The 17,808-nt window shown below is 48.5% G+C and overlaps 7 protein-coding genes across 7 annotated transcripts; 6 read left to right on the top strand and 1 right to left on the bottom strand.

The window, feature by feature from the left end:
- Positions 1-1,573: 1,573 nt before the first annotated feature.
- On the top strand, positions 1,574-5,755 carry pkcA (protein kinase c; the record flags this gene model as incomplete). Its single annotated transcript, XM_057219529.1, has 13 exons — positions 1,574-1,793; positions 1,828-1,968; positions 2,071-2,337; positions 2,401-2,895; positions 2,952-2,987; positions 3,043-3,438; positions 3,496-3,764; positions 3,801-3,927; positions 3,984-4,548; positions 4,614-4,815; positions 4,879-5,181; positions 5,241-5,283; positions 5,359-5,755. 13 exons carry the CDS (start codon positions 1,574-1,576, stop codon positions 5,418-5,420), a joined length of 3,126 nt encoding a protein of 1,041 aa, XP_057073620.1. The 3' UTR covers positions 5,421-5,755.
- A 631-nt stretch (positions 5,756-6,386) lies between these two features.
- On the top strand, positions 6,387-6,587 carry N7516_006808 (uncharacterized protein; the record flags this gene model as incomplete). The annotated part of the gene is made up of 1 exon (XM_057219528.1): positions 6,387-6,587. The coding sequence occupies one exon, from the start codon at positions 6,387-6,389 to the stop codon at positions 6,585-6,587; it is 201 nt and encodes a 66-aa protein (XP_057073619.1).
- A 25-nt stretch (positions 6,588-6,612) lies between these two features.
- N7516_006807 (uncharacterized protein) lies at positions 6,613-8,307 on the top strand (the record flags this gene model as incomplete). The annotated part of the gene is made up of 3 exons (XM_057219527.1): positions 6,613-6,632; positions 6,769-6,934; positions 7,027-8,307. The coding sequence occupies 3 exons, from the start codon at positions 6,613-6,615 to the stop codon at positions 8,305-8,307; spliced, it is 1,467 nt and encodes a 488-aa protein (XP_057073618.1).
- A 734-nt stretch (positions 8,308-9,041) lies between these two features.
- Positions 9,042-10,526, top strand: N7516_006806 (MATE family efflux transporter; the record flags this gene model as incomplete). Its single annotated transcript, XM_057219526.1, has 2 exons — positions 9,042-9,668; positions 9,726-10,526. 2 exons carry the CDS (start codon positions 9,042-9,044, stop codon positions 10,524-10,526), a joined length of 1,428 nt encoding a protein of 475 aa, XP_057073617.1.
- A 295-nt stretch (positions 10,527-10,821) lies between these two features.
- N7516_006805 (tubulin-specific chaperone D) lies at positions 10,822-14,725 on the top strand (the record flags this gene model as incomplete). The annotated part of the gene is made up of 6 exons (XM_057219525.1): positions 10,822-10,992; positions 11,063-13,565; positions 13,624-13,906; positions 13,959-14,303; positions 14,368-14,533; positions 14,588-14,725. The coding sequence occupies 6 exons, from the start codon at positions 10,822-10,824 to the stop codon at positions 14,723-14,725; spliced, it is 3,606 nt and encodes a 1,201-aa protein (XP_057073616.1).
- A 29-nt stretch (positions 14,726-14,754) lies between these two features.
- N7516_006804 (CE1 family esterase) lies at positions 14,755-15,864 on the bottom strand (the record flags this gene model as incomplete). Its single annotated transcript, XM_057219524.1, has 1 exon — positions 14,755-15,864. The coding sequence occupies one exon, from the start codon at positions 15,862-15,864 to the stop codon at positions 14,755-14,757; it is 1,110 nt and encodes a 369-aa protein (XP_057073615.1).
- An 817-nt stretch (positions 15,865-16,681) lies between these two features.
- Positions 16,682-17,639, top strand: N7516_006803 (U1A/U2B'/SNF family RNA-binding protein; the record flags this gene model as incomplete). The annotated part of the gene is made up of 4 exons (XM_057219523.1): positions 16,682-16,722; positions 16,778-16,784; positions 16,859-17,165; positions 17,245-17,639. 4 exons carry the CDS (start codon positions 16,682-16,684, stop codon positions 17,637-17,639), a joined length of 750 nt encoding a protein of 249 aa, XP_057073614.1.
- Positions 17,640-17,808: the final 169 nt, after the last annotated feature.

Raw genomic sequence — 17,808 nt, 5'->3', positions numbered from 1 at the left:
AGGGGAAGCCATGTTGCACGATCGACACGCTACTATATAAACTTCTTAACATGCCCCAAATATGCAGTCAATAGATATTTCCAGCTTTTCATTGTAACATATTTAATTGACATCCATCTTGCGAGGGTTCTCTAAATAACTACCGCGTAGCATTGAGTAACAGTGACCCAGGCCCAATAAGGAAGGTGAGCTAGTGCCCAGGTGGACGCCAAGCATACTCTTGTTACTACGATTTGTTTATTTAGATAGCATCCATGGATCCATGGATGGTTATATGCGGATGTTGTTAGCGAATGTATGGTATGTCATAGAATATATTCATTGCAAATCGCTTTGGGTTTCAGCCTCTTGACCAGGGTACTATGTATGACCCCTCTCACTTTGAGGAAAGTATTAGTTAGTTAGTTAATTATTTGGTCTGATACCTTCCATTTAGATCAAATATTCCTCTAATGGGATTGTAATCTGGTGGTAAGGGCGGACAATAGACAAATCTCACTCCTGCTTCATAATATCTATCGAACCATCTTAAACTTCGCGAGGTTAATATATTACCATGTTCCTGAAGTCTCTCGTTGGGCTGACAAGGGTATGATCTTTGGAATGCGAGGTCTATCCATAGATGAATTGGGCTTAGTCTACATGATAATAGTAAATGTAGGATGAATGCCCTATGTATTCCCTTCGGAGCCTTGGCCTTGTAGTGTATTTCTTCCTCTATTGGTGGTGAAATGGTGAAACTAGTGACATCACCAGTTTTAGCCGACTAGAAAGACAGAGATGACTTGGTCATCAGATACGAAGACCTCCGGAGTGCATCAAAAGTAACTAGGATTCCTTATTATCCCTCAATGTATGCGGTAAGGGGTATGTGGCACGATCTCTGTGCCCGATGAGAAATTCCTGCCAAACTGACAATTCTAATCTTTTACAATATTGTACAGTGAAGTTGTTCCGACTTATTGTCGATCACTCTTGAAAGACTAAAGATGTTGTGTTAGTGATACATATATATATACCTAGGAAGTATGCCCGACTTGGGGAATCTGTCATTAGGTTGATATAGACATGGATACATAACATATGACACATAAGATATAACTAACTAAGATACATAGATCTACGATTCACATGTTAATAACTGTTTAAATGTGGACAATACTATTAAGAGCGTTCAACAGTTTTCGCCACTTCCTTATCGGAGGTGCGTGGTAGTACGGACCTCCCCGTAACCCTCGTCTGGACTTCTTTCCTGGATCTAATTCCATTCGGGTAAAATTAAAAGGATTCTCTTCTTATTTACCTCCACCAATTTCGTCCTTTCTTCTGTTCCTTTTTTTTTTTTTTCCCCTCGGCTTTTATCAATTCAATTTCGGCTGTGAATCGAGCTGGGTGATCATCGCGGGCAGACTGTCTCACATTTTCCGAAGTGGCATTACCCGCGCCCGTTGCACCCCTTGTCAACAACAGCCCCGCGAATCCTCTCCCACCAACAACCCACCTCGATCTGGCGCAAGCGCACCCTTGAATTTTGAGCCAGCCTTGCTCTTTGCCCCTCGTCGGACCTACCATCATGGATGGGGACGAGCTGATCGCCTCGGTCTTCCGCAAGATCGAGCGGGAGAAGGCCCTCATCACCGCTGCCAGTAACATGCGGCAGTCGACCGACAATCCCCTCGTGCAACAGAGAGTCGATGCCAACATCCGCGATGGCCGCAAGAATATCGCTTACCTGGAGGAGAAAATGAGAGAATTACAAATCCGTCAGATGAACCAGGAAGGTGGCTCACCCGGTCAGCGTGGAGGCCCGGCCCTCCCCCCCCAAAGACCACCCCGGATACGCTGGCGAGCAAGGTGATGGTCACTATCCCCAGGGTGGCGCCGGCTCCATGCCTTCCGGTGCCCCATTCGCCGACCCCCGACCTTATGCTCCGATCCCGAAGGCAAGGCCCAATTACACGAAGCTTGGTACGTCCTTGGATCCCGCTCCTGCCTAGCCCTCCCAAAAAAAAAACATACCGCGCTGCGCTTAAATCGCTTGGAATGCTAATATGAATGGCTATGTTTTAGATCTGATCAAGTATGACACTCCGTACCTCGGGCCGAAGATCCAACTTATGCTGTCTCAATTGGAGTTCAAGCTGAGTGTGGAAATGCAATATAAAGCCGGCATCGAAAAGATGGTCCGCTTGTACCAGGACGAGGGCGACCGGAAGAGCCGAGCTGACGCTGAGGGTCGTCGCATTGAGAGTAACCAAAAGATTCAGCTTCTAAAGCAGGCGCTGAAGCGATACGAGGATCTTCATGTTGATATTGAATCCGCCGATGCACCAGACGGTATGAAAAACATGGCAATTCGTCTGCGAGCATAATGCGACATGAGTACTAACTAGTGTGCAGATGAAAGTCTTAGTGCTCCGAACATGCGCAAGCCGCTGACGGGTCTGCTGACAATGCGCATCCATGCGGTTAAGGACGTGGACCATGCGGCTAGTTCACGATTCTCTCGAGGACCAGAGACATACATTGTCGTCAAGGTCGAAGACACCATCAAAGCGAGAACCAAGGCCACCCGAAACGATAAATGGCTAGATGAAAGCTTTTCCATGGATATCGATAAGGCAAACGAGATCGAATTGACGGTGTATGACAAGTCGGGAGATCGCCCAGTGCCAATCGGTATGCTTTGGGTGCGCATTTCTGATATAGCAGAGGAAATGCGTCGCAAGAAGATCGAGACGGAGCTCAACGCATCTGGCTGGGTATCCGCAGATAAGATGGGCGATGGTGGATCCCCTCGACATGACCAAGCCGGTTCTCCTATGGGCTCTTCACATGGCCCTAGCTCCGGAGGACGCCCGGGCACCTCGGGACATGGCGCACATGGACACCACGGTGGCGAGAGCTCAAATGCTCCCCGAGTGTGACGATCGATTCATGGTTTGCCTTAGAACCGGTTGGCCGAGTTCAGCTTCAAATGAGCTTCGGTAAGACTAACTTTCATTAGCCCCAAAAGAAGCATCATGTACTGACTGGATATAGCCAAACAATTGAAGGACCGCCGTCCCTTTGACATTGGTCTTAACCGTCAAGGTGCCGTTCGTCAAAAGAAGGAGGAGGTTCACGAGAAGCAGGGCCACAAGTTCGTCACCCAGCAGTTTTACAACATCATGCGCTGTGCACTGTGTGGAGAATTCCTCAAGTATGCTGCTGGCATGCAATGTGCGGATTGCAAATACACCTGCCACCGCAAGTGTTACCCCAAGGTTGTCACCAAGTGTATCAGCAAAGCGAACTACGAGACCGATCCGGACGAGGAGAAAATCAACCACCGCATTCCTCACCGATTCGAAGGCTTTTCCAACATCTCCGCGAACTGGTGCTGCCACTGCGGTTATCTGCTTCCGTTCGGACGCAAAAATGCCAAACGCTGCTCTGGTAGGCACATTACTGACATCGCAGCTTCTTGATAGTCCATACTGACCTCTTTTATAGAATGTAGTCTTACGTGTCACGCTCAATGCACTCACCTTGTGCCCGATTTCTGTGGAATGACGATGGAAGCCGCCAACCAAATTCTAGAGACGTTGATTCGCACCAAGCATCACAACAAGTCTGCCTCTGTTAGTTCTGGCCTCAGCAACCGTACCCTTCGAGCAGGCGGTCCGCCCCAGCCCGCTCAAGACAACGCTGCCCTCTCCTACCCCCAGAAGCCGATGGAAGGACCCTACGGGGTTATTCCTAGACAACCCTCCGCAGAAGCGGTAAGCGCTGCCACTAACTCCTTCATGACTCCACAGTCACCAACTGCTGTTGCACAGGCTGCGCAGCGCCAACATGTGCCACCGAAATCGCCCACAGGGCCTTCCGCCGCCGCTGCCGCCGCCGCTGCCGCCGCCGGGCTACGTGGCCCCCAGCAACCCCCAAGTATGCACTTCTGATCATGCGTTGAAGAGAGACTCTTGATACTAATCAAATCTTAGCCGAAATGGGCCGTCCCATGCCGCCACCCCAGGCACCTCCGCAGCCTCAACACGCCCATTATGACCCATCCGCTTATGCCAATTTCCCGCAGCAGCCTCCACCCCAAGCTATGCAAAAGGTGCAGCCTGCGGCTTATCCAATGGCGCCACCTCCGCAGCCCATCCAGCAACAGATTCCCCAACAACAGCAGGTTTCATCCCCTATCAAGGAGGACCCTGCAGCGCAGGCAAAGGCTCGCATTGGATTGGATCATTTCAATTTCCTTGCTGTTCTTGGAAAAGGTAATTTCGGAAAGGTCATGTTGGCTGAAACAAAGAGCTCCCGCAAGTTGTACGCCATCAAGGTGTTGAAGAAGGAATTCATTATCGAGAACGATGAAGTGGAGAGCACCAAGTCCGAGAAGCGAGTTTTCCTGATCGCGAACAAGGAACGTCACCCATTCCTTCTCAACTTGCACGCTTGTTTCCAAACCGAAACTCGTGTCTATTTCGTCATGGAGTATATTAGTGGTGGTGATCTCATGTTGCACATTCAGCGTGGCCAATTCGGCCTCAAGAGGGCACAGTAAGTCCTATGCCTAACTAAGCCTTTGCCCTGTTTTGGCGGTTGGAAATGCTCACATATTTTAGATTCTATGCCGCCGAGGTCTGCTTGGCACTCAAGTACTTCCACGAGAACGGTGTCATCTACCGTGATTTGAAGCTCGATAACATTTTGCTGACCATGGATGGTCACATCAAAATTGCTGATTATGGTCTTTGCAAGGAGAACATGTGGTATGGTGGTACAACAAGCACGTTCTGTGGTACCCCTGAATTCATGGGTCCAGAAGTAAGTGGGATCAAGTTTGATTGTGTGTTTTTGAAGTACCAATGAGTTAACTTTTTGTCGTAGATTTTGTTAGACAAGAAGTATGGACGGGCCGTGGACTGGTGGGCATTCGGTGTTCTCATCTACCAGATGCTTCTGCAACAGTCTCCGTTCCGTGGTGAAGATGAGGATGAAATCTACGATGCCATTCTTGCCGACGAGCCTCTCTACCCCATTCACATGCCTCGCGACTCCGTGTCGATTCTCCAGAAGCTGTTGACTCGTGAGCCCGAGTTGCGTCTGGGCTCCGGTCCCACCGATGCCCAAGAAGTGATGTCTCATGCCTTCTTCCGCAACATCAACTGGGATGACATCTACCACAAGCGGGTCCCCCGCCATTCATCCCCACAATCAGCAGTCCTACCGATACCAGCAATTTCGACCAGGAGTTCACCAGTGTGACTCCAGTCCTGACGCCTGTGCAATCTGGTAAGATATTTTTGGCTTTTTCTTTTGTTGTGTGCTTGCTGGGAGATGAACTGTAACTAACCGATACTTATTTAGTGCTCTCGCAAGCCATGCAGGAAGAATTCCGTGGATTCTCCTACACTGCTGACTTTGCTTGATTCCACCGATGTGTGATCGGGATAATTATCGCTTGCTTGGACACCTGTCACGAGTTGTTGACGAGGGTGTCAATTCGGTTCATAGGGAGTTTAATGCCGACACGTCTGGTTTCTTCAGGGCGCCGCGGGTCTCTCGCCCTTTCCAGCACTTCTTGCCATTCAAATTGCTTCAACATACCCAAGCGCAGTTTCATTTTAAGTGCCGGTGTGGACCGGACCTCACTGACATGCTTCGACCGCCGGATACCCTGGTTAATGAAACCTCCAGGTTGCTTTTGCTTTCTCGATTCCTTTGTGTGCTTATCTAAATTGCTTGTTCTTTCCCCCCACCCTTTGGGTTGTTTTTTTCTTTGCTTTTTCCAAGCTTTCCTTCCGACTGGTCGGGTTTATGACTCTATTCTATGTCGGGCATTTGATGTCCAAAAAGGGGAGGAGACAGATTCCTATATGGGAATTGTCGTGTGAAGTGGTTCCAGGTTGATGAGAGTTTGATGAGAAATGACGAAGTTTGAAGATCCATGAAGATAGCGTAGGTCCCTTCAGGGACTCGTGCGCGTTATGTCCAGTGTTATGTTCTAGCGGTTCGTGGTATGGAGAGAAGGAGATACAAATACGAACTAATATATCCCATCTGTCTATGTATTTGTAGTTTGGATCATGCATGTCCATGAGTGTATACGGAGTATCAAGTTCTGGGATGCAACTGCCCTCGTTCTTTCCAAGCCGAGGGCTCAAGTACCTCGTTCCTTCCCAAATAGGAAGCCAAACTGTCTGTTGTCTGTACCTTCCTTCTCTTGCGTTCCTTCCTCTTGCAAAAGGACGTACACCTTTCTTTTGTTTACCTTTGTGTCCTCACCTGTTATTCTCTTCTTCTCTTCCTCTCTTCTTTTCCATATCTTTATGACTCTGTCCAGCCTCTTTTCTTTGTTCCAGAAATAGACCAGGTTAGCGAGGTCTATGTCAAAGATGCTGCAAAAGATTAAACGTCTGTTTCGTCGGAGCGTTCGGGCCTTGAGTAGAACCGCCGAGACGGTGCCTTCGGGCAACAAAGATAACCTGCCCTCGGGAAACAAAGAACCCTCGCCCCCAGTCAACAAAGAACACACCCCCCAGGCCACCCAAAGATTGGGCCAACCGCCGTTGAGCTCCCATTACATCGAGAGATGACTTGAGAACGTGACTCCTCCTGTTTATGGGCCTCTCACCAACAGGGTGCGACCCGAAGTCGACAATATCGACTTCCACATCGGCTTCTCTAAAATTTCGGAATCAGGTTCCCCTCCACCCTAGTTCAACGAGACTTGGGACAACGATCCCGAGATCCGTCGTTTCCTGTGTGAGGACGAAGCTCCCACGACACTCACTCACGTCCTTCTCCCTCTCCTGCTACCCCGGTCCTGTCACAACCGGCGGTTGCAGCCCCTCCCTTCGATCGTCCTGAAAAGCCGCCAAACTCCTCATCGCTGAACACTATGTCTGACACGGTTACTCAGTTTAGAGAACAAGGTCAAATTGTAAGTTTTTTCTTCATCATAGCTTATCATCTCAATTTGGCCTCAGTAATCTCTCTCGTGTCACTCCTTGCATTTTACTGACTTCATACCAGGTGACCACAGTTGAAAAACGGGCTTTCTCCCCCAATGACACGGAGCCTGAGCACCTGGTTAAGCGATTTAAACTCGAGTCGGAGGGCTCTGTAACAGAACACAAGCTGTCCGTGGATACCAACATCAGTGAGGATAACAAATGGGACTCCGATCCACCCACCTCGCCTGAATACAAGATTGTCAGTGCGAGCGATGGGGATGGCAGCGATACCAGTGACTCTCCTTCCTCACCATCCGCAAAGCGAGCGAGGGGGGATGCTTTGCATCCCTCGTCCAAGGACGGCCTCTCGCTTAAGCCCACGGCCAAAAAGGCCAATAAGAAGAAGACGAAGACGAAGAAGAAGAAAGCGGACTCGGATTGGTCAATGTCTGAGCCAAGTGACCGTGACGACGAAAGTGAGGAAGAATACTTCATTCCGGCAGCAGAGCGGGATGACGAGCTGCTCAACAATAGACTGACCCGAGAAAGGGCAAAGCGCCTACTTGACGCAGTGGAACTCCCCCAAGGCCACGACCTATCACCAGACGAACAGCGGACGGCCCATCAACTTCTTACTCGTGGCTGCATGCCAACCATTCACAGACACTGGGAGAAAGATTTCTCCACCCTTCCAGAGTCGCTGTTCTTTTCTGGGAAGGATGATGAAACCCCACGTAACGAATCCCATTTTGTCCTTGAGAACGATAAGTGTTCGGAGTTTTATGCGATCCGCGCATTTCAAGAGATTTTAAAGATATGCGGCAATGTGAGGGACTACTGCAATATTCTTGACATTGGTCCTGGAATCTACATCAAGAAGTCAATAGAGAAATATCTGCGCTGGGCATTGAGCGATGCTGGTGTCAGAGTCCAGCCGGACACACCCCCTGTGCATATTATCTATTGCCAAAATGAGGACGAAGAGCCCAAAGAAACCTTTAACAAAGTCGCCAGAGCATTGGAGAAGCTATCGAACACCTGGCAGAGCCTACTTGCTACACTCAATGATAGCGAAGCAGCCTGGCCGGCTTTGATGGGGCTCGTTCTCTGTGGACCTGTTCTTTCTGTTATCTCTCTAGACACCAATCCCAATCCCCAAACCCTAACACAAGGAATCAAGTTCCTTGGTCATTTCGACCTTTCGGATTTCGATAATGACGTCTGGAACACCCTGGCTGTCGCAATTATCGTTATGCACATCAAAAGGACCGTGGCAAAACTCGCGAAAGCTTACGATCAAAAGTTTGTGGCCTCAATCTTTGATGGCCCTGCCATGGGTTCTCCGGATCCTGATCGTTAATTTTTGCTGTGTTGCCCAACATCGATGAGATCCCCTGGCTGCAATCATTCTTATGCATGCCACAAGAAACTTTACAACTCTATATCAAATAAACCAAGGGAAACGATATCCCCTGGTCTTCCATGATTCACCTGCACATAATTCACCCGCAATTGAGAGACTGAGTGTAATTAGACATGATACTCCCTGCCATAATTATGTCAAGGTTGATATGCATTTCCGGGAAATTTTTGAACCCTCATTGACAATTTAGCGTGTGAACTTTGAGCCATGTACAGGTAGTTCATTGGATGACATGCTACAACTTTTTCCTATGAAGCAACAATAGTCTCTTGTCTTCTTAGACGCTTTTTCCCCCATATTTCCCCTTATTCATGTTGTAGTTAGAAGTTAGAACATAGGCTGTGAAAACGGCTTAAAATGTGCAAAACGGATTTTCTACAACATTGTATGTATAGTTAACCTTTGATAATGCCCATGTATATCAGTGGAGTTCATTCATACGTGAAGCAACTATTGCCAATGGATGTGTCGCGATCAATACAAGGATTGATTTGTTCGTCACATCTCCACTTTTGCTGGATACATGTTTCCCCCATTTTTCAATGATCTTTAAAACATCCTTGTCATTGTATTTCAATGAACTCAATCTAAAATAAATAAATAGAGTGTGTTGGTGGGAATCCGGAGAAGCTCCCAACGCCCTAAAAAAGAAAAAAGAAAAAAGTCCAACGATGATCTCCGAAGACCAGGGGGCCACAGAGTCTTCCCCATTGCTACGCAACATCGACCCAGAAGCAGCAAACAATTCCAAAAAGTCAGGATGGCGACAAGAATTAGCAATCATCTCGCGATACTCGGCCCCTCTCATGATATCGCTCCTGCTTCAACATGCATTGACCGGTTCTAGCATCTTCATGGTGGGCCATCTGGGCAAACGCGAAATCGGGGCCGTGAGCTTGGCCAACATGACTGCCCAGATTACTGGATATTTCGTCTTCCAAGGACTAGCAACATGTTTGGATACTTTATGTCCTCAGGCATATGGTTCAGGGAATCTGCCCCTGGTCGGGCTTCATGTTCAACGTCTGACGCTTTTCATGCTCGTCCTCACAATCCCAATTGGAGTTATATGGTGGAACGCAGATCAAATATTTCTCCTCGTTCTACCGTCTGAATCCCAGGAGACGGCTCTTCTTGCAGGATTGTACCTGAAAATTGCCATCGCGGGCGCTCCCGGCTATGCGTGCTTTGAGTCCGGAAAGCGATTTTTCCAGGCACAGGGATTGTTCAGTGCTAGTCTAGTAGTTCTGGTGATATGTTCTACTCTGAATATTTTCATGGGATGGTTATTTGTTTGGGTATGTTATTTGACCTTAGAACTCTCCGGAGCCATTCACTGATATCCTCTTTTCCAGAGACTGCAATGGGGCTTCGTCGGTGCGCCTATCGCCGTTGCGGTCGCAAACAGTCTTCTGCCCGTCTTTCTGGCATTCTACGTCATCTTCATCAAGGGTTCTGAATGCTGGCACCCCATTTCTGCCGAGGTGTGGCGCGGCTGGGGTCCAATGTTGCAGCTTGCCATCCCGAGTTGGCTAATGATCGAAGCCGAGGTCCTTGCATGGGAAATCATGACACTCATTTCGTCCCGGCTAGGTGAGACCGAGCTCGCAGCCCAGGCTGCTATTTCGACACTTTCGGACTTTGCATTCCAGGTTTCGTTTTCCATTGCTGTTGCGGGTGGTACACACATCGCCTATCTGATTGGAGCGGGCTTCCTCCAGCGTGCCGCAACAGCAGCCAGAGTTATGGTTATTGCTGCTTTCGGGGCTGGTATATCAAATATGCTTGTGATTCTTGCTCTTCGGAGTGTCATTCCTGGCTTGTTTAGTGATATCGGCGAGGTATGGCATTACATCTTCTTCTTGCTTCCATTGGGTGCTGTACTTCAGATTCCAGACGCCGTGGCTACTTCCCTAAATAGCTTGCTGCGGGCCGTGGGACGGCCGGATCTGGGTAGTTATGTTCAGCTCTCGATCTATTACCTCGTGGGATTGCCTTTGGGCATTGCTTTTGCATTTGGTCTGCACTGGAGCATTTTCGGGCTATGGTGTGGAATCTTTATCGGCCAGTCGATCATTGTGTCGATCGAGGGCTTTTATTTCTGGAAAATGGTGGACTGGGCGAAGGCATCCCGAGAAGCGGTAGAGCGAATGTGATCATAAAAAGAGCTTCTCAAGGTTGAGCGACGGGTGGAACAGCGAAGGCCACAAAATATATCATATCATGTATGACGAATATAAATTACATATTTTTCCCTTTCTTGTCTGCTTGTACATAGTAGATCTACAAAGGAATCCATACAGGTAAAGAGTATCAGAAATCTATCTAAGAAGACATCTAGTGAACGAAATAGTGAACTTTTATATACTTAGACGTCACATGACCGGTCCCGCTGTTGACGCTATTCCCAACACTGTAATCTTCAAGACGCACTGCATCACCCATTCCACCATGGATGCCGCTGAGGATAAAGACGTGAAGCTTCAACGGGCCTCTGGGGATTTGGTGTCCGAATTTTCCGCAAAGCTGCCCTCGTTATTGTGGAGAGTCCAAACTGGCACTCCCCTCCGCACCCCACGTAAATGGGCGCAGGTCACCAAAACAGAGAAGCTTGTCAGCCTTGTAAGACCACACTACATAGTTCTCTGTCTTGACTATTTTTCTGTTCTTTTTTACTAATATTACACTACAGCTTGAACCCTTCCAAGAGTGGCCTCAACTCTTAGATCCACATTTGCAGACATTGCTGCCTCCTTTAGTCGATGCTTTTCTAGCATATCTAATCAAGCATCGCACCCAGTATGCCTCAGTTTCGGCGAAGTCATCACAGGGAGGAGATCAGTATCCCCTACCAAGAGCCATCTGCAGGCTGCTTTACACTTTCTGCAAAGTCCGTGGTGTTAAAGTGATTAGCAGGTTCTTAAACAATGAGCCGAAATATCTTGATTCAATGCTTCGGGCCTTCATCGAATGGGATGCGGTCCAGTCATCCTATTCCGAGGAACTGGTTGAATCTGAAACCCAGCGACTCATCTGGGAAGAACGATATGTGATGCTGGTCTGGCTTTCACATCTTCTGCTTGCTCCATTTGATTTGTCTTCTTTATCCTCAGATAATATCCCGGTACCCTACGACAATCTGCAACAATTGACTTGGTTGCCATCTGAGACTCCTATGATTGCCAGGTCTCTTCTTTCCTTGTCGTTGCACTATATTGGTGCGTCGGGCAAAGAACGCGAGGCAGCGACGGCGCTTTTAGCACGATTGTCTTTGCGTGGAGACATGCAAGCTCTCGGTATGCTTACCGGTCTGACGAAGTGGGCATTTGCTACAATCCAGCCGACAGAGAACGCCGAATCGCCCTCTGTCTATGCTTGTATCGGGGTCCTCACATTCATTGCTCGCTTGGGCGCATCGGGCCAGGTAGAGGACTTTGCTCCCTTGATCAGTTATGTCTTCCAGCAGACTCTCTGTGTATTTCAAGGGAAGTCTTCAACATCTACAACCATCCAGTCTTCGGCGTTGGCAAGAAGGATTGTTGTCAAGATCCTTCGCAACATCACAGTCATGGCCTTATCGTTGAGTGAGCGAGGTGACACCCGTATCACTGATGATCAGTTATCGACCACATTGGAAGATTCAATTGATCATTTCTTGGTTTCTTTGGCCGACAAAGATACACCCGTACGATTTGCCTCGAGTAAAGCACTCAGCATTATCACACTGAAATTAGATCCAGAAATGGGGACCGAGGTCATCGAAGCGGTCATTGGCTCGCTGGGAGAGAACATCCTCTTCGAAAAAGACGATGGCTCCCTCGTGACGCCATTTGAAGCAAGGAAGATTGGCACACACACCCTTAAACGTAATCTCAGTGCAGTCGATGCCCAGCGATGGCAAGGATTAATCCTGACACTGTCGCATTTACTTTTCCGCCGCGCACCTCCTACCAACCAACTCCCTGAGATTCTTCAATCACTCGTCTCTGGTTTGGGGTTCGAGCAAAGGTCTTCTACTGGTGGCTCTGTGGGAACTGGTGTTCGAGATGCGGCGTGCTTTGGCATTTGGGCCATGTCTCGAAAGTATACAACACGAGAACTCCTGGCATTGCAGCCCCAGGTAGTGGCGTCGCAATCTGGCCAGAAAGAGGTCGATGTTCTGCAAAAGCTGGCCGTGGAACTCATCTGTGCTGCCTGTATCGATCCATCTGGGAACATCCGACGCGGGTCGTCTGCTGCGCTGCAAGAGTTGATTGGTCGTCACCCCAATACCATTGCGCAGGGTATTCCCCTCGTTCAGGTTGTGGATTATCATGCTGTTGCGCGGCGTTCTCGTGCACTAATTGATGTTGCCAAAGCAACAGCCTCTCTGGATCAGATTTACTGGAGTCCACTTTTGGACACTTTGATGGGTTGGAGAGGTATTGGTTCTCCGGATGCCGAATCCAGAAGACATGCGGCTAAGGCGATTGGAAATTTGAGCACGCAGGAGCTATTCAAAACCATGAAACTGGTCCTAGATAAATTGTTGAAGATGTTCTTCAGCATCTCTCGGAATGATGTAGAATCACGACATGGCTGTCTGTTGTCCATTGCTGCCACGGTCGATGCTTTTACCTCCCAATGGGAAGCATCCGCAGAGAAGAGAGATACCCCCGAAGCCAAGGCTGTATCCTCTCAAGTTGCCAATATGTGGGATATCTTTGGTTCTGCATCATGCCCTACCGATGATGACTTGACTTTCCAGACTTCACGCCCCGAGTTGACGGCAGAGGCATCATCCTGCTTGATCTCCTCGCTCTCTCGGTCTACCGTCACAGCAGGTATAGCTCAGCCTTTAGAACAACCTTTGAACCGAACACTCCAGATTCTGTCCATCTGTGTTTCTCGAAGTGATGATATCTCGATTGGAACATCTTCAACCGCCTTGGCGCAGCTGTTTCCTCTCCTATCGCCATCAAAGCAGGAAGAAACTGTGCGCACTTGGCTCTCTCATCTCCGTACTTCATGGAGATTACCATCAGGCCGTGGTCAAATTCTAGCACTTGGTACAGTGTTCAAGCAACTCAAAACACAAAGTGACGTCCAAGAAAATATCGTCACCGAGATTCTTTGTTATACCGGAAAGGAAGAGCTCATCGAGAAACGAGTTGCTGCTGTGAAGTGCTTGGCCATCAGTATATTGCCATATATGGGTATGTTGAATAACTCTTGTTTACAGACCGGTACAAATATGGGCTAACAAATTCTTAGATACCACCGACACAATTACGAGCAACTTCGTCGAATTCTTGAATGATTATACCACAGATAGACGAGGTGATATTGGATCCCTTATTCGAGTCGAGGCAATCCAAGCAACCGGAACCTTGCTTCAAAGACAATCGGACCCAGCATCACACTCACCACTTATTCAAAATTTGATCGGGTGTCTTTGCCGTCTTGCATGTGAAAAGCTGGACAAGGTCAGACTACAAGCATGGCTTTCTCTACAAGGCTTCTGGGAATCAGCAGGGGATCTACCTCCACTTGAAAGGTAATCAATTACCAATAACGCAAACTTCAATAACAAATGCTAACAAAAACAGGAAATTCGAGCACTTCAGTCATGTTTCGTCACAAGAGTACTTCGCTCAGCTACTTACTCTGCAGGATATTGACTGGCTGCGCCTTCCTTTGCTACAAGGACTGGCTACATCAGCTATCTCAGGAGCAGAAGGTCTGGTCCGAGTGTCTCGATCAGCTCTGACTCAGTTCCTCAATTCTCAAACCCAACCCCGACGCCAGGAGATATTGATGGTTTTCTTGCAAGATCTTTCCACAGTACTGAGTGACAACCTTCACGATGACCGTTTTGCCATTCCTGCCGTCGAGTTTGTTGCATTTTTAATTGACAGCTACATTCCTGTTATCCCGGCAGGCTCCGATCCAATGTTTGTGAACTCGCCTTCTATTGCGTATATATTCTGCATCATCCACTGACACCTTCCTCTCTAGTTTCCGAAAACTGTTCACGCTAGTCCAGAAAGCACATTTCAGATCCGCAAATATCGCTCGGCTGGAAGCTGCAGTTAAAGTCTATGCTGCATTATCAAGGATCGACTCGTTACGAGATGGTGTTTTGAAGAAGATGACCGGACTTCTTTTGCATCCTTTCCCAAGGGTACGTTAAGCCTCAACCCTATGGATTTACGGTACTGACAATTGGCTTTCCTAGGTCCGATCAAGCGCTGCAGAATACCTGTTTGTAATGACAGACTCTGAGATTGCCAAGTACGAAGACTGGTCTGCTTCGCCTAAACAGCTAAAGCCCCAGGTGGATAATTTGAAGAACACTTTTTCTTTGGAGGGTTAGACAGCATCTCCACAGAGAAGCCGTAGAACTCAAATATGCATCGAATTAATAACAGCAGCTGAGAATATAAGATACAAAGCATAGAAGGACATGGGGTGTGCAATCTTGGGGCTTTGGTTGTGATGAGTACTTGTACTTGTAGATGCTGTGCTAGTACTTGTGCTAGTACTTGTTGCGGTAGGTGTGCTCGAGTGATCCTGCGCAAAGAAGTCAAATATGTATTGAGTCGCATTGAACTCAGACTTGCCCAACGGGCACTGTGCAGAATTTCGGTCAAAGTCATCATTGCCAACAGTACTTGGCCAGCAATGACCATTGTCTTCCTCGCGGTAATGCTGGACAATGCCTGTCAGCCCGTTACAGTCCCAAGAAGCATGCTTCACAACCGGGTCATCGAAGATCGTCTTATTGCTGGTTGGCTGCGAATTGTTCGCACATCCATTTTGAGCTGCCCAGGCCTGCAAGACATCAATGACAGGCAGCTTGGAGTCTCCATCACCATCGATAGGTGCCGTCGTATCGGCTGTCCCATGGAACTCTAGGAAAGGATATCCCGAATCCCGCTTAGCGGGGGCGCAGGGTCCAACGCCCTTGATGTCGTCGGTATCATACCAGGCGCCGCTGACAGCCGCAAAAGCCGCAAACCGGCTTCCAACCGTCGCGTTGCAGGCGATGACGCTGGCGAATGCAGCGCCGTTCGATTTGCCGGCCGCGAATACTTTGCTTGTGTCGATGCAGAGGGTTTCTTCCAAGTGCGTGAGCAGATCGTCGGTGAAGTCCAGATCGTTGGGGCGCGACGTTTTTGCAGAGGGGCTGGAGAGCCAGTATCCATTCCGGCTATTTGGGTAGACGGCGATCCCGTTGGGATTGAATTCCGGGTTTGAAAATTGTGACAATGATTCTTCCTCTACCATGTCCCGTGACGCGCCGTGGAAGGAAAAGTATACTGGTGTTGGCGTGTCCTTGTCATAGTTGGCAGGAATGAATAATCTGTATTCCCGGTCTGAGTCCGGGAGAGTGAGGGACTCGCTTTTTCCTGCTTTGGGGTATCTGGAAGGTATGTCTTCGCCGCAGCCTGGGGTTTTGGCTATGCTAATGCCCGCCAGGGCTGCAAGAGATAGTAGCGATGCGATGTACATCTTGTTTGGATGGATGACCAGGTGGGCAGCTATGAGAGATGCATAGTTTGGTTATATTTCAGGGGAGATTGAGGATTGAGGATTGAGGGGAGGGGGTGTATCAGGTACTACACCCCCTTAGCCTGAAGGAATACGATGATCCGCAGGTCTCAGTGGATGTGGGGCGAAGGTATCAGCCAAGTCTTCACGTGTCGACGGGTGTCCCCTTGCTTGGCTTATCTCTTCGAACTTTTTACTTCGTACATTTTATATCTGAATATCTTGATCATGGGATCGACATAACATCAGTCCAAGAGTACCTAGGTATACGTAGTAACTTCTATTAATAAAATGAGAAGATCAAAAATAGGTAAAATATGAAGATGATCTATTTCTTAGTGATTAGAAATTTTTAAGCATACATACTAACTACCTCGTCCCATAGTTATTAAAACGACTAAAACCACTGAAACTACTGAAACTACTGAAACGGGGCGACCTAATTTTAAGGGAGATAAGCCATATGGAGTACGAAGTGGATAGAGACGTTTGAAAATCAAGTTGTGTGGAAAAGTAATTATGTGGGCCCTTGAGCAACAATCATTGACAATGAGAACAGAAAAAAGAAAAAAAAAAAGTGCATCATCCGTGAATCGAACACGGGCCTCGTCGATGGCAACGACGAATTCTACCACTAGACCAATGATGCTGGTTGTTGTTTGAATTTCTAATATTATGCAACATATCTATTCTCCATCCATCCCAAATTAATTCCCTCCGCCCCAAGTCAACCGGAAGCTCGACTTCGCTGGTTTCTAGAGCTCCAACCGTCGCAAAAATGGCAGCCGTCTCCGCAGCTGGTATTCCTCCGAATGCGACGTGAGTCCTATACTATATCCGCATAATCAATTTCCAAGCTAACAAGTCTTTACAGAGTATATGTGCGCCTGTCCCTCCCCTCCTATCATATCACCACCCCGGTCCCGCATTATCATACTGACGGATTCCTGATTAGGTCAAAAACCTCGATGAGCGAATCAAGGTCGAACAGTTGAAGCATGCCCTGGAGGAGATCTTCTCTGAATATGGCACCATTCTAGAGGTCGTCGCAAAGACCAACCTCAAAGCTAAAGGCCAGGCCTTCATCGTATTTGACAACGTCGACTCCGCTACCCGCGCTATTGAGGATATCAATGGGTTCGATCTCTTCGAGAAGCCCATGGTTCTGGATTACGCGAAGACACCCAGTGATGCGACAGTCCAGCGGGAGGGTGGTGGCGACGAGCTGGAGGCTCACAAGCGGAGACGCTTAGCTGAGAAAGGTACATCGAACAGATACTGGCTGATACTGGCGCACTATATTCAAAGACTCATTCCATGCTAATATTGTTCATTTTAAAGAGCGCAAACAAGCCCACGAGGCCCTCGAAGCACAGAAGAAACTCAAGCGTCCTGCTGCCGCTGTCGAACCCGCACGCCCAGCCAAGACCACCAAAGGTGCCGGTCTCAAGCCCACCGCCGCTGCGACGACCGCTGTCGTTCCCGACGAGTACCTTCCACCGAACAAGATTCTGTTCTTGCGGGAACTGCCGGACGACGCAACACAAGAAGGCCTGTCTGCCATCTTTGGCGGGTTCGAAGGATTCCTGGAAGTCAGATTGGTGCCGGGTCGCAAGGGAATTGCTTTCGTCGAATACGAGGCCGAGGCTGGAGCAATCAGCGCCAAGGAAGCTACGTCGGGCATGTCTATGGGCGACCAGGGCAAGGCGATTCGCGTTACCTACCAACGACAGTAGTCGTGGGTGGTTTGTTGCATCCTACAAAATATCCCGGTCTTGTTCGTTCTGGCGTTTGGAAGGTCTTCTCTCAAGTACATCTGTATTAGAAATACGGAGAGCTTTATTACGGTTCTCGTCCTATCGCAATGTGTCAAGATTGCGTATCACATGAAGTTCAATATTTCCC

This window comes from Penicillium verrucosum (genome assembly GCF_028828655.1).
Source record: "Penicillium verrucosum strain IBT 35672 chromosome Unknown utg000002l_segment0_segment0, whole genome shotgun sequence".
Lineage (NCBI taxonomy): Eukaryota > Fungi > Ascomycota > Eurotiomycetes > Eurotiales > Aspergillaceae > Penicillium > Penicillium verrucosum.
The sequence above is the reverse complement of the archived record's forward strand: the minus strand, read 5'-3'. Positions and strand labels throughout refer to the sequence as shown.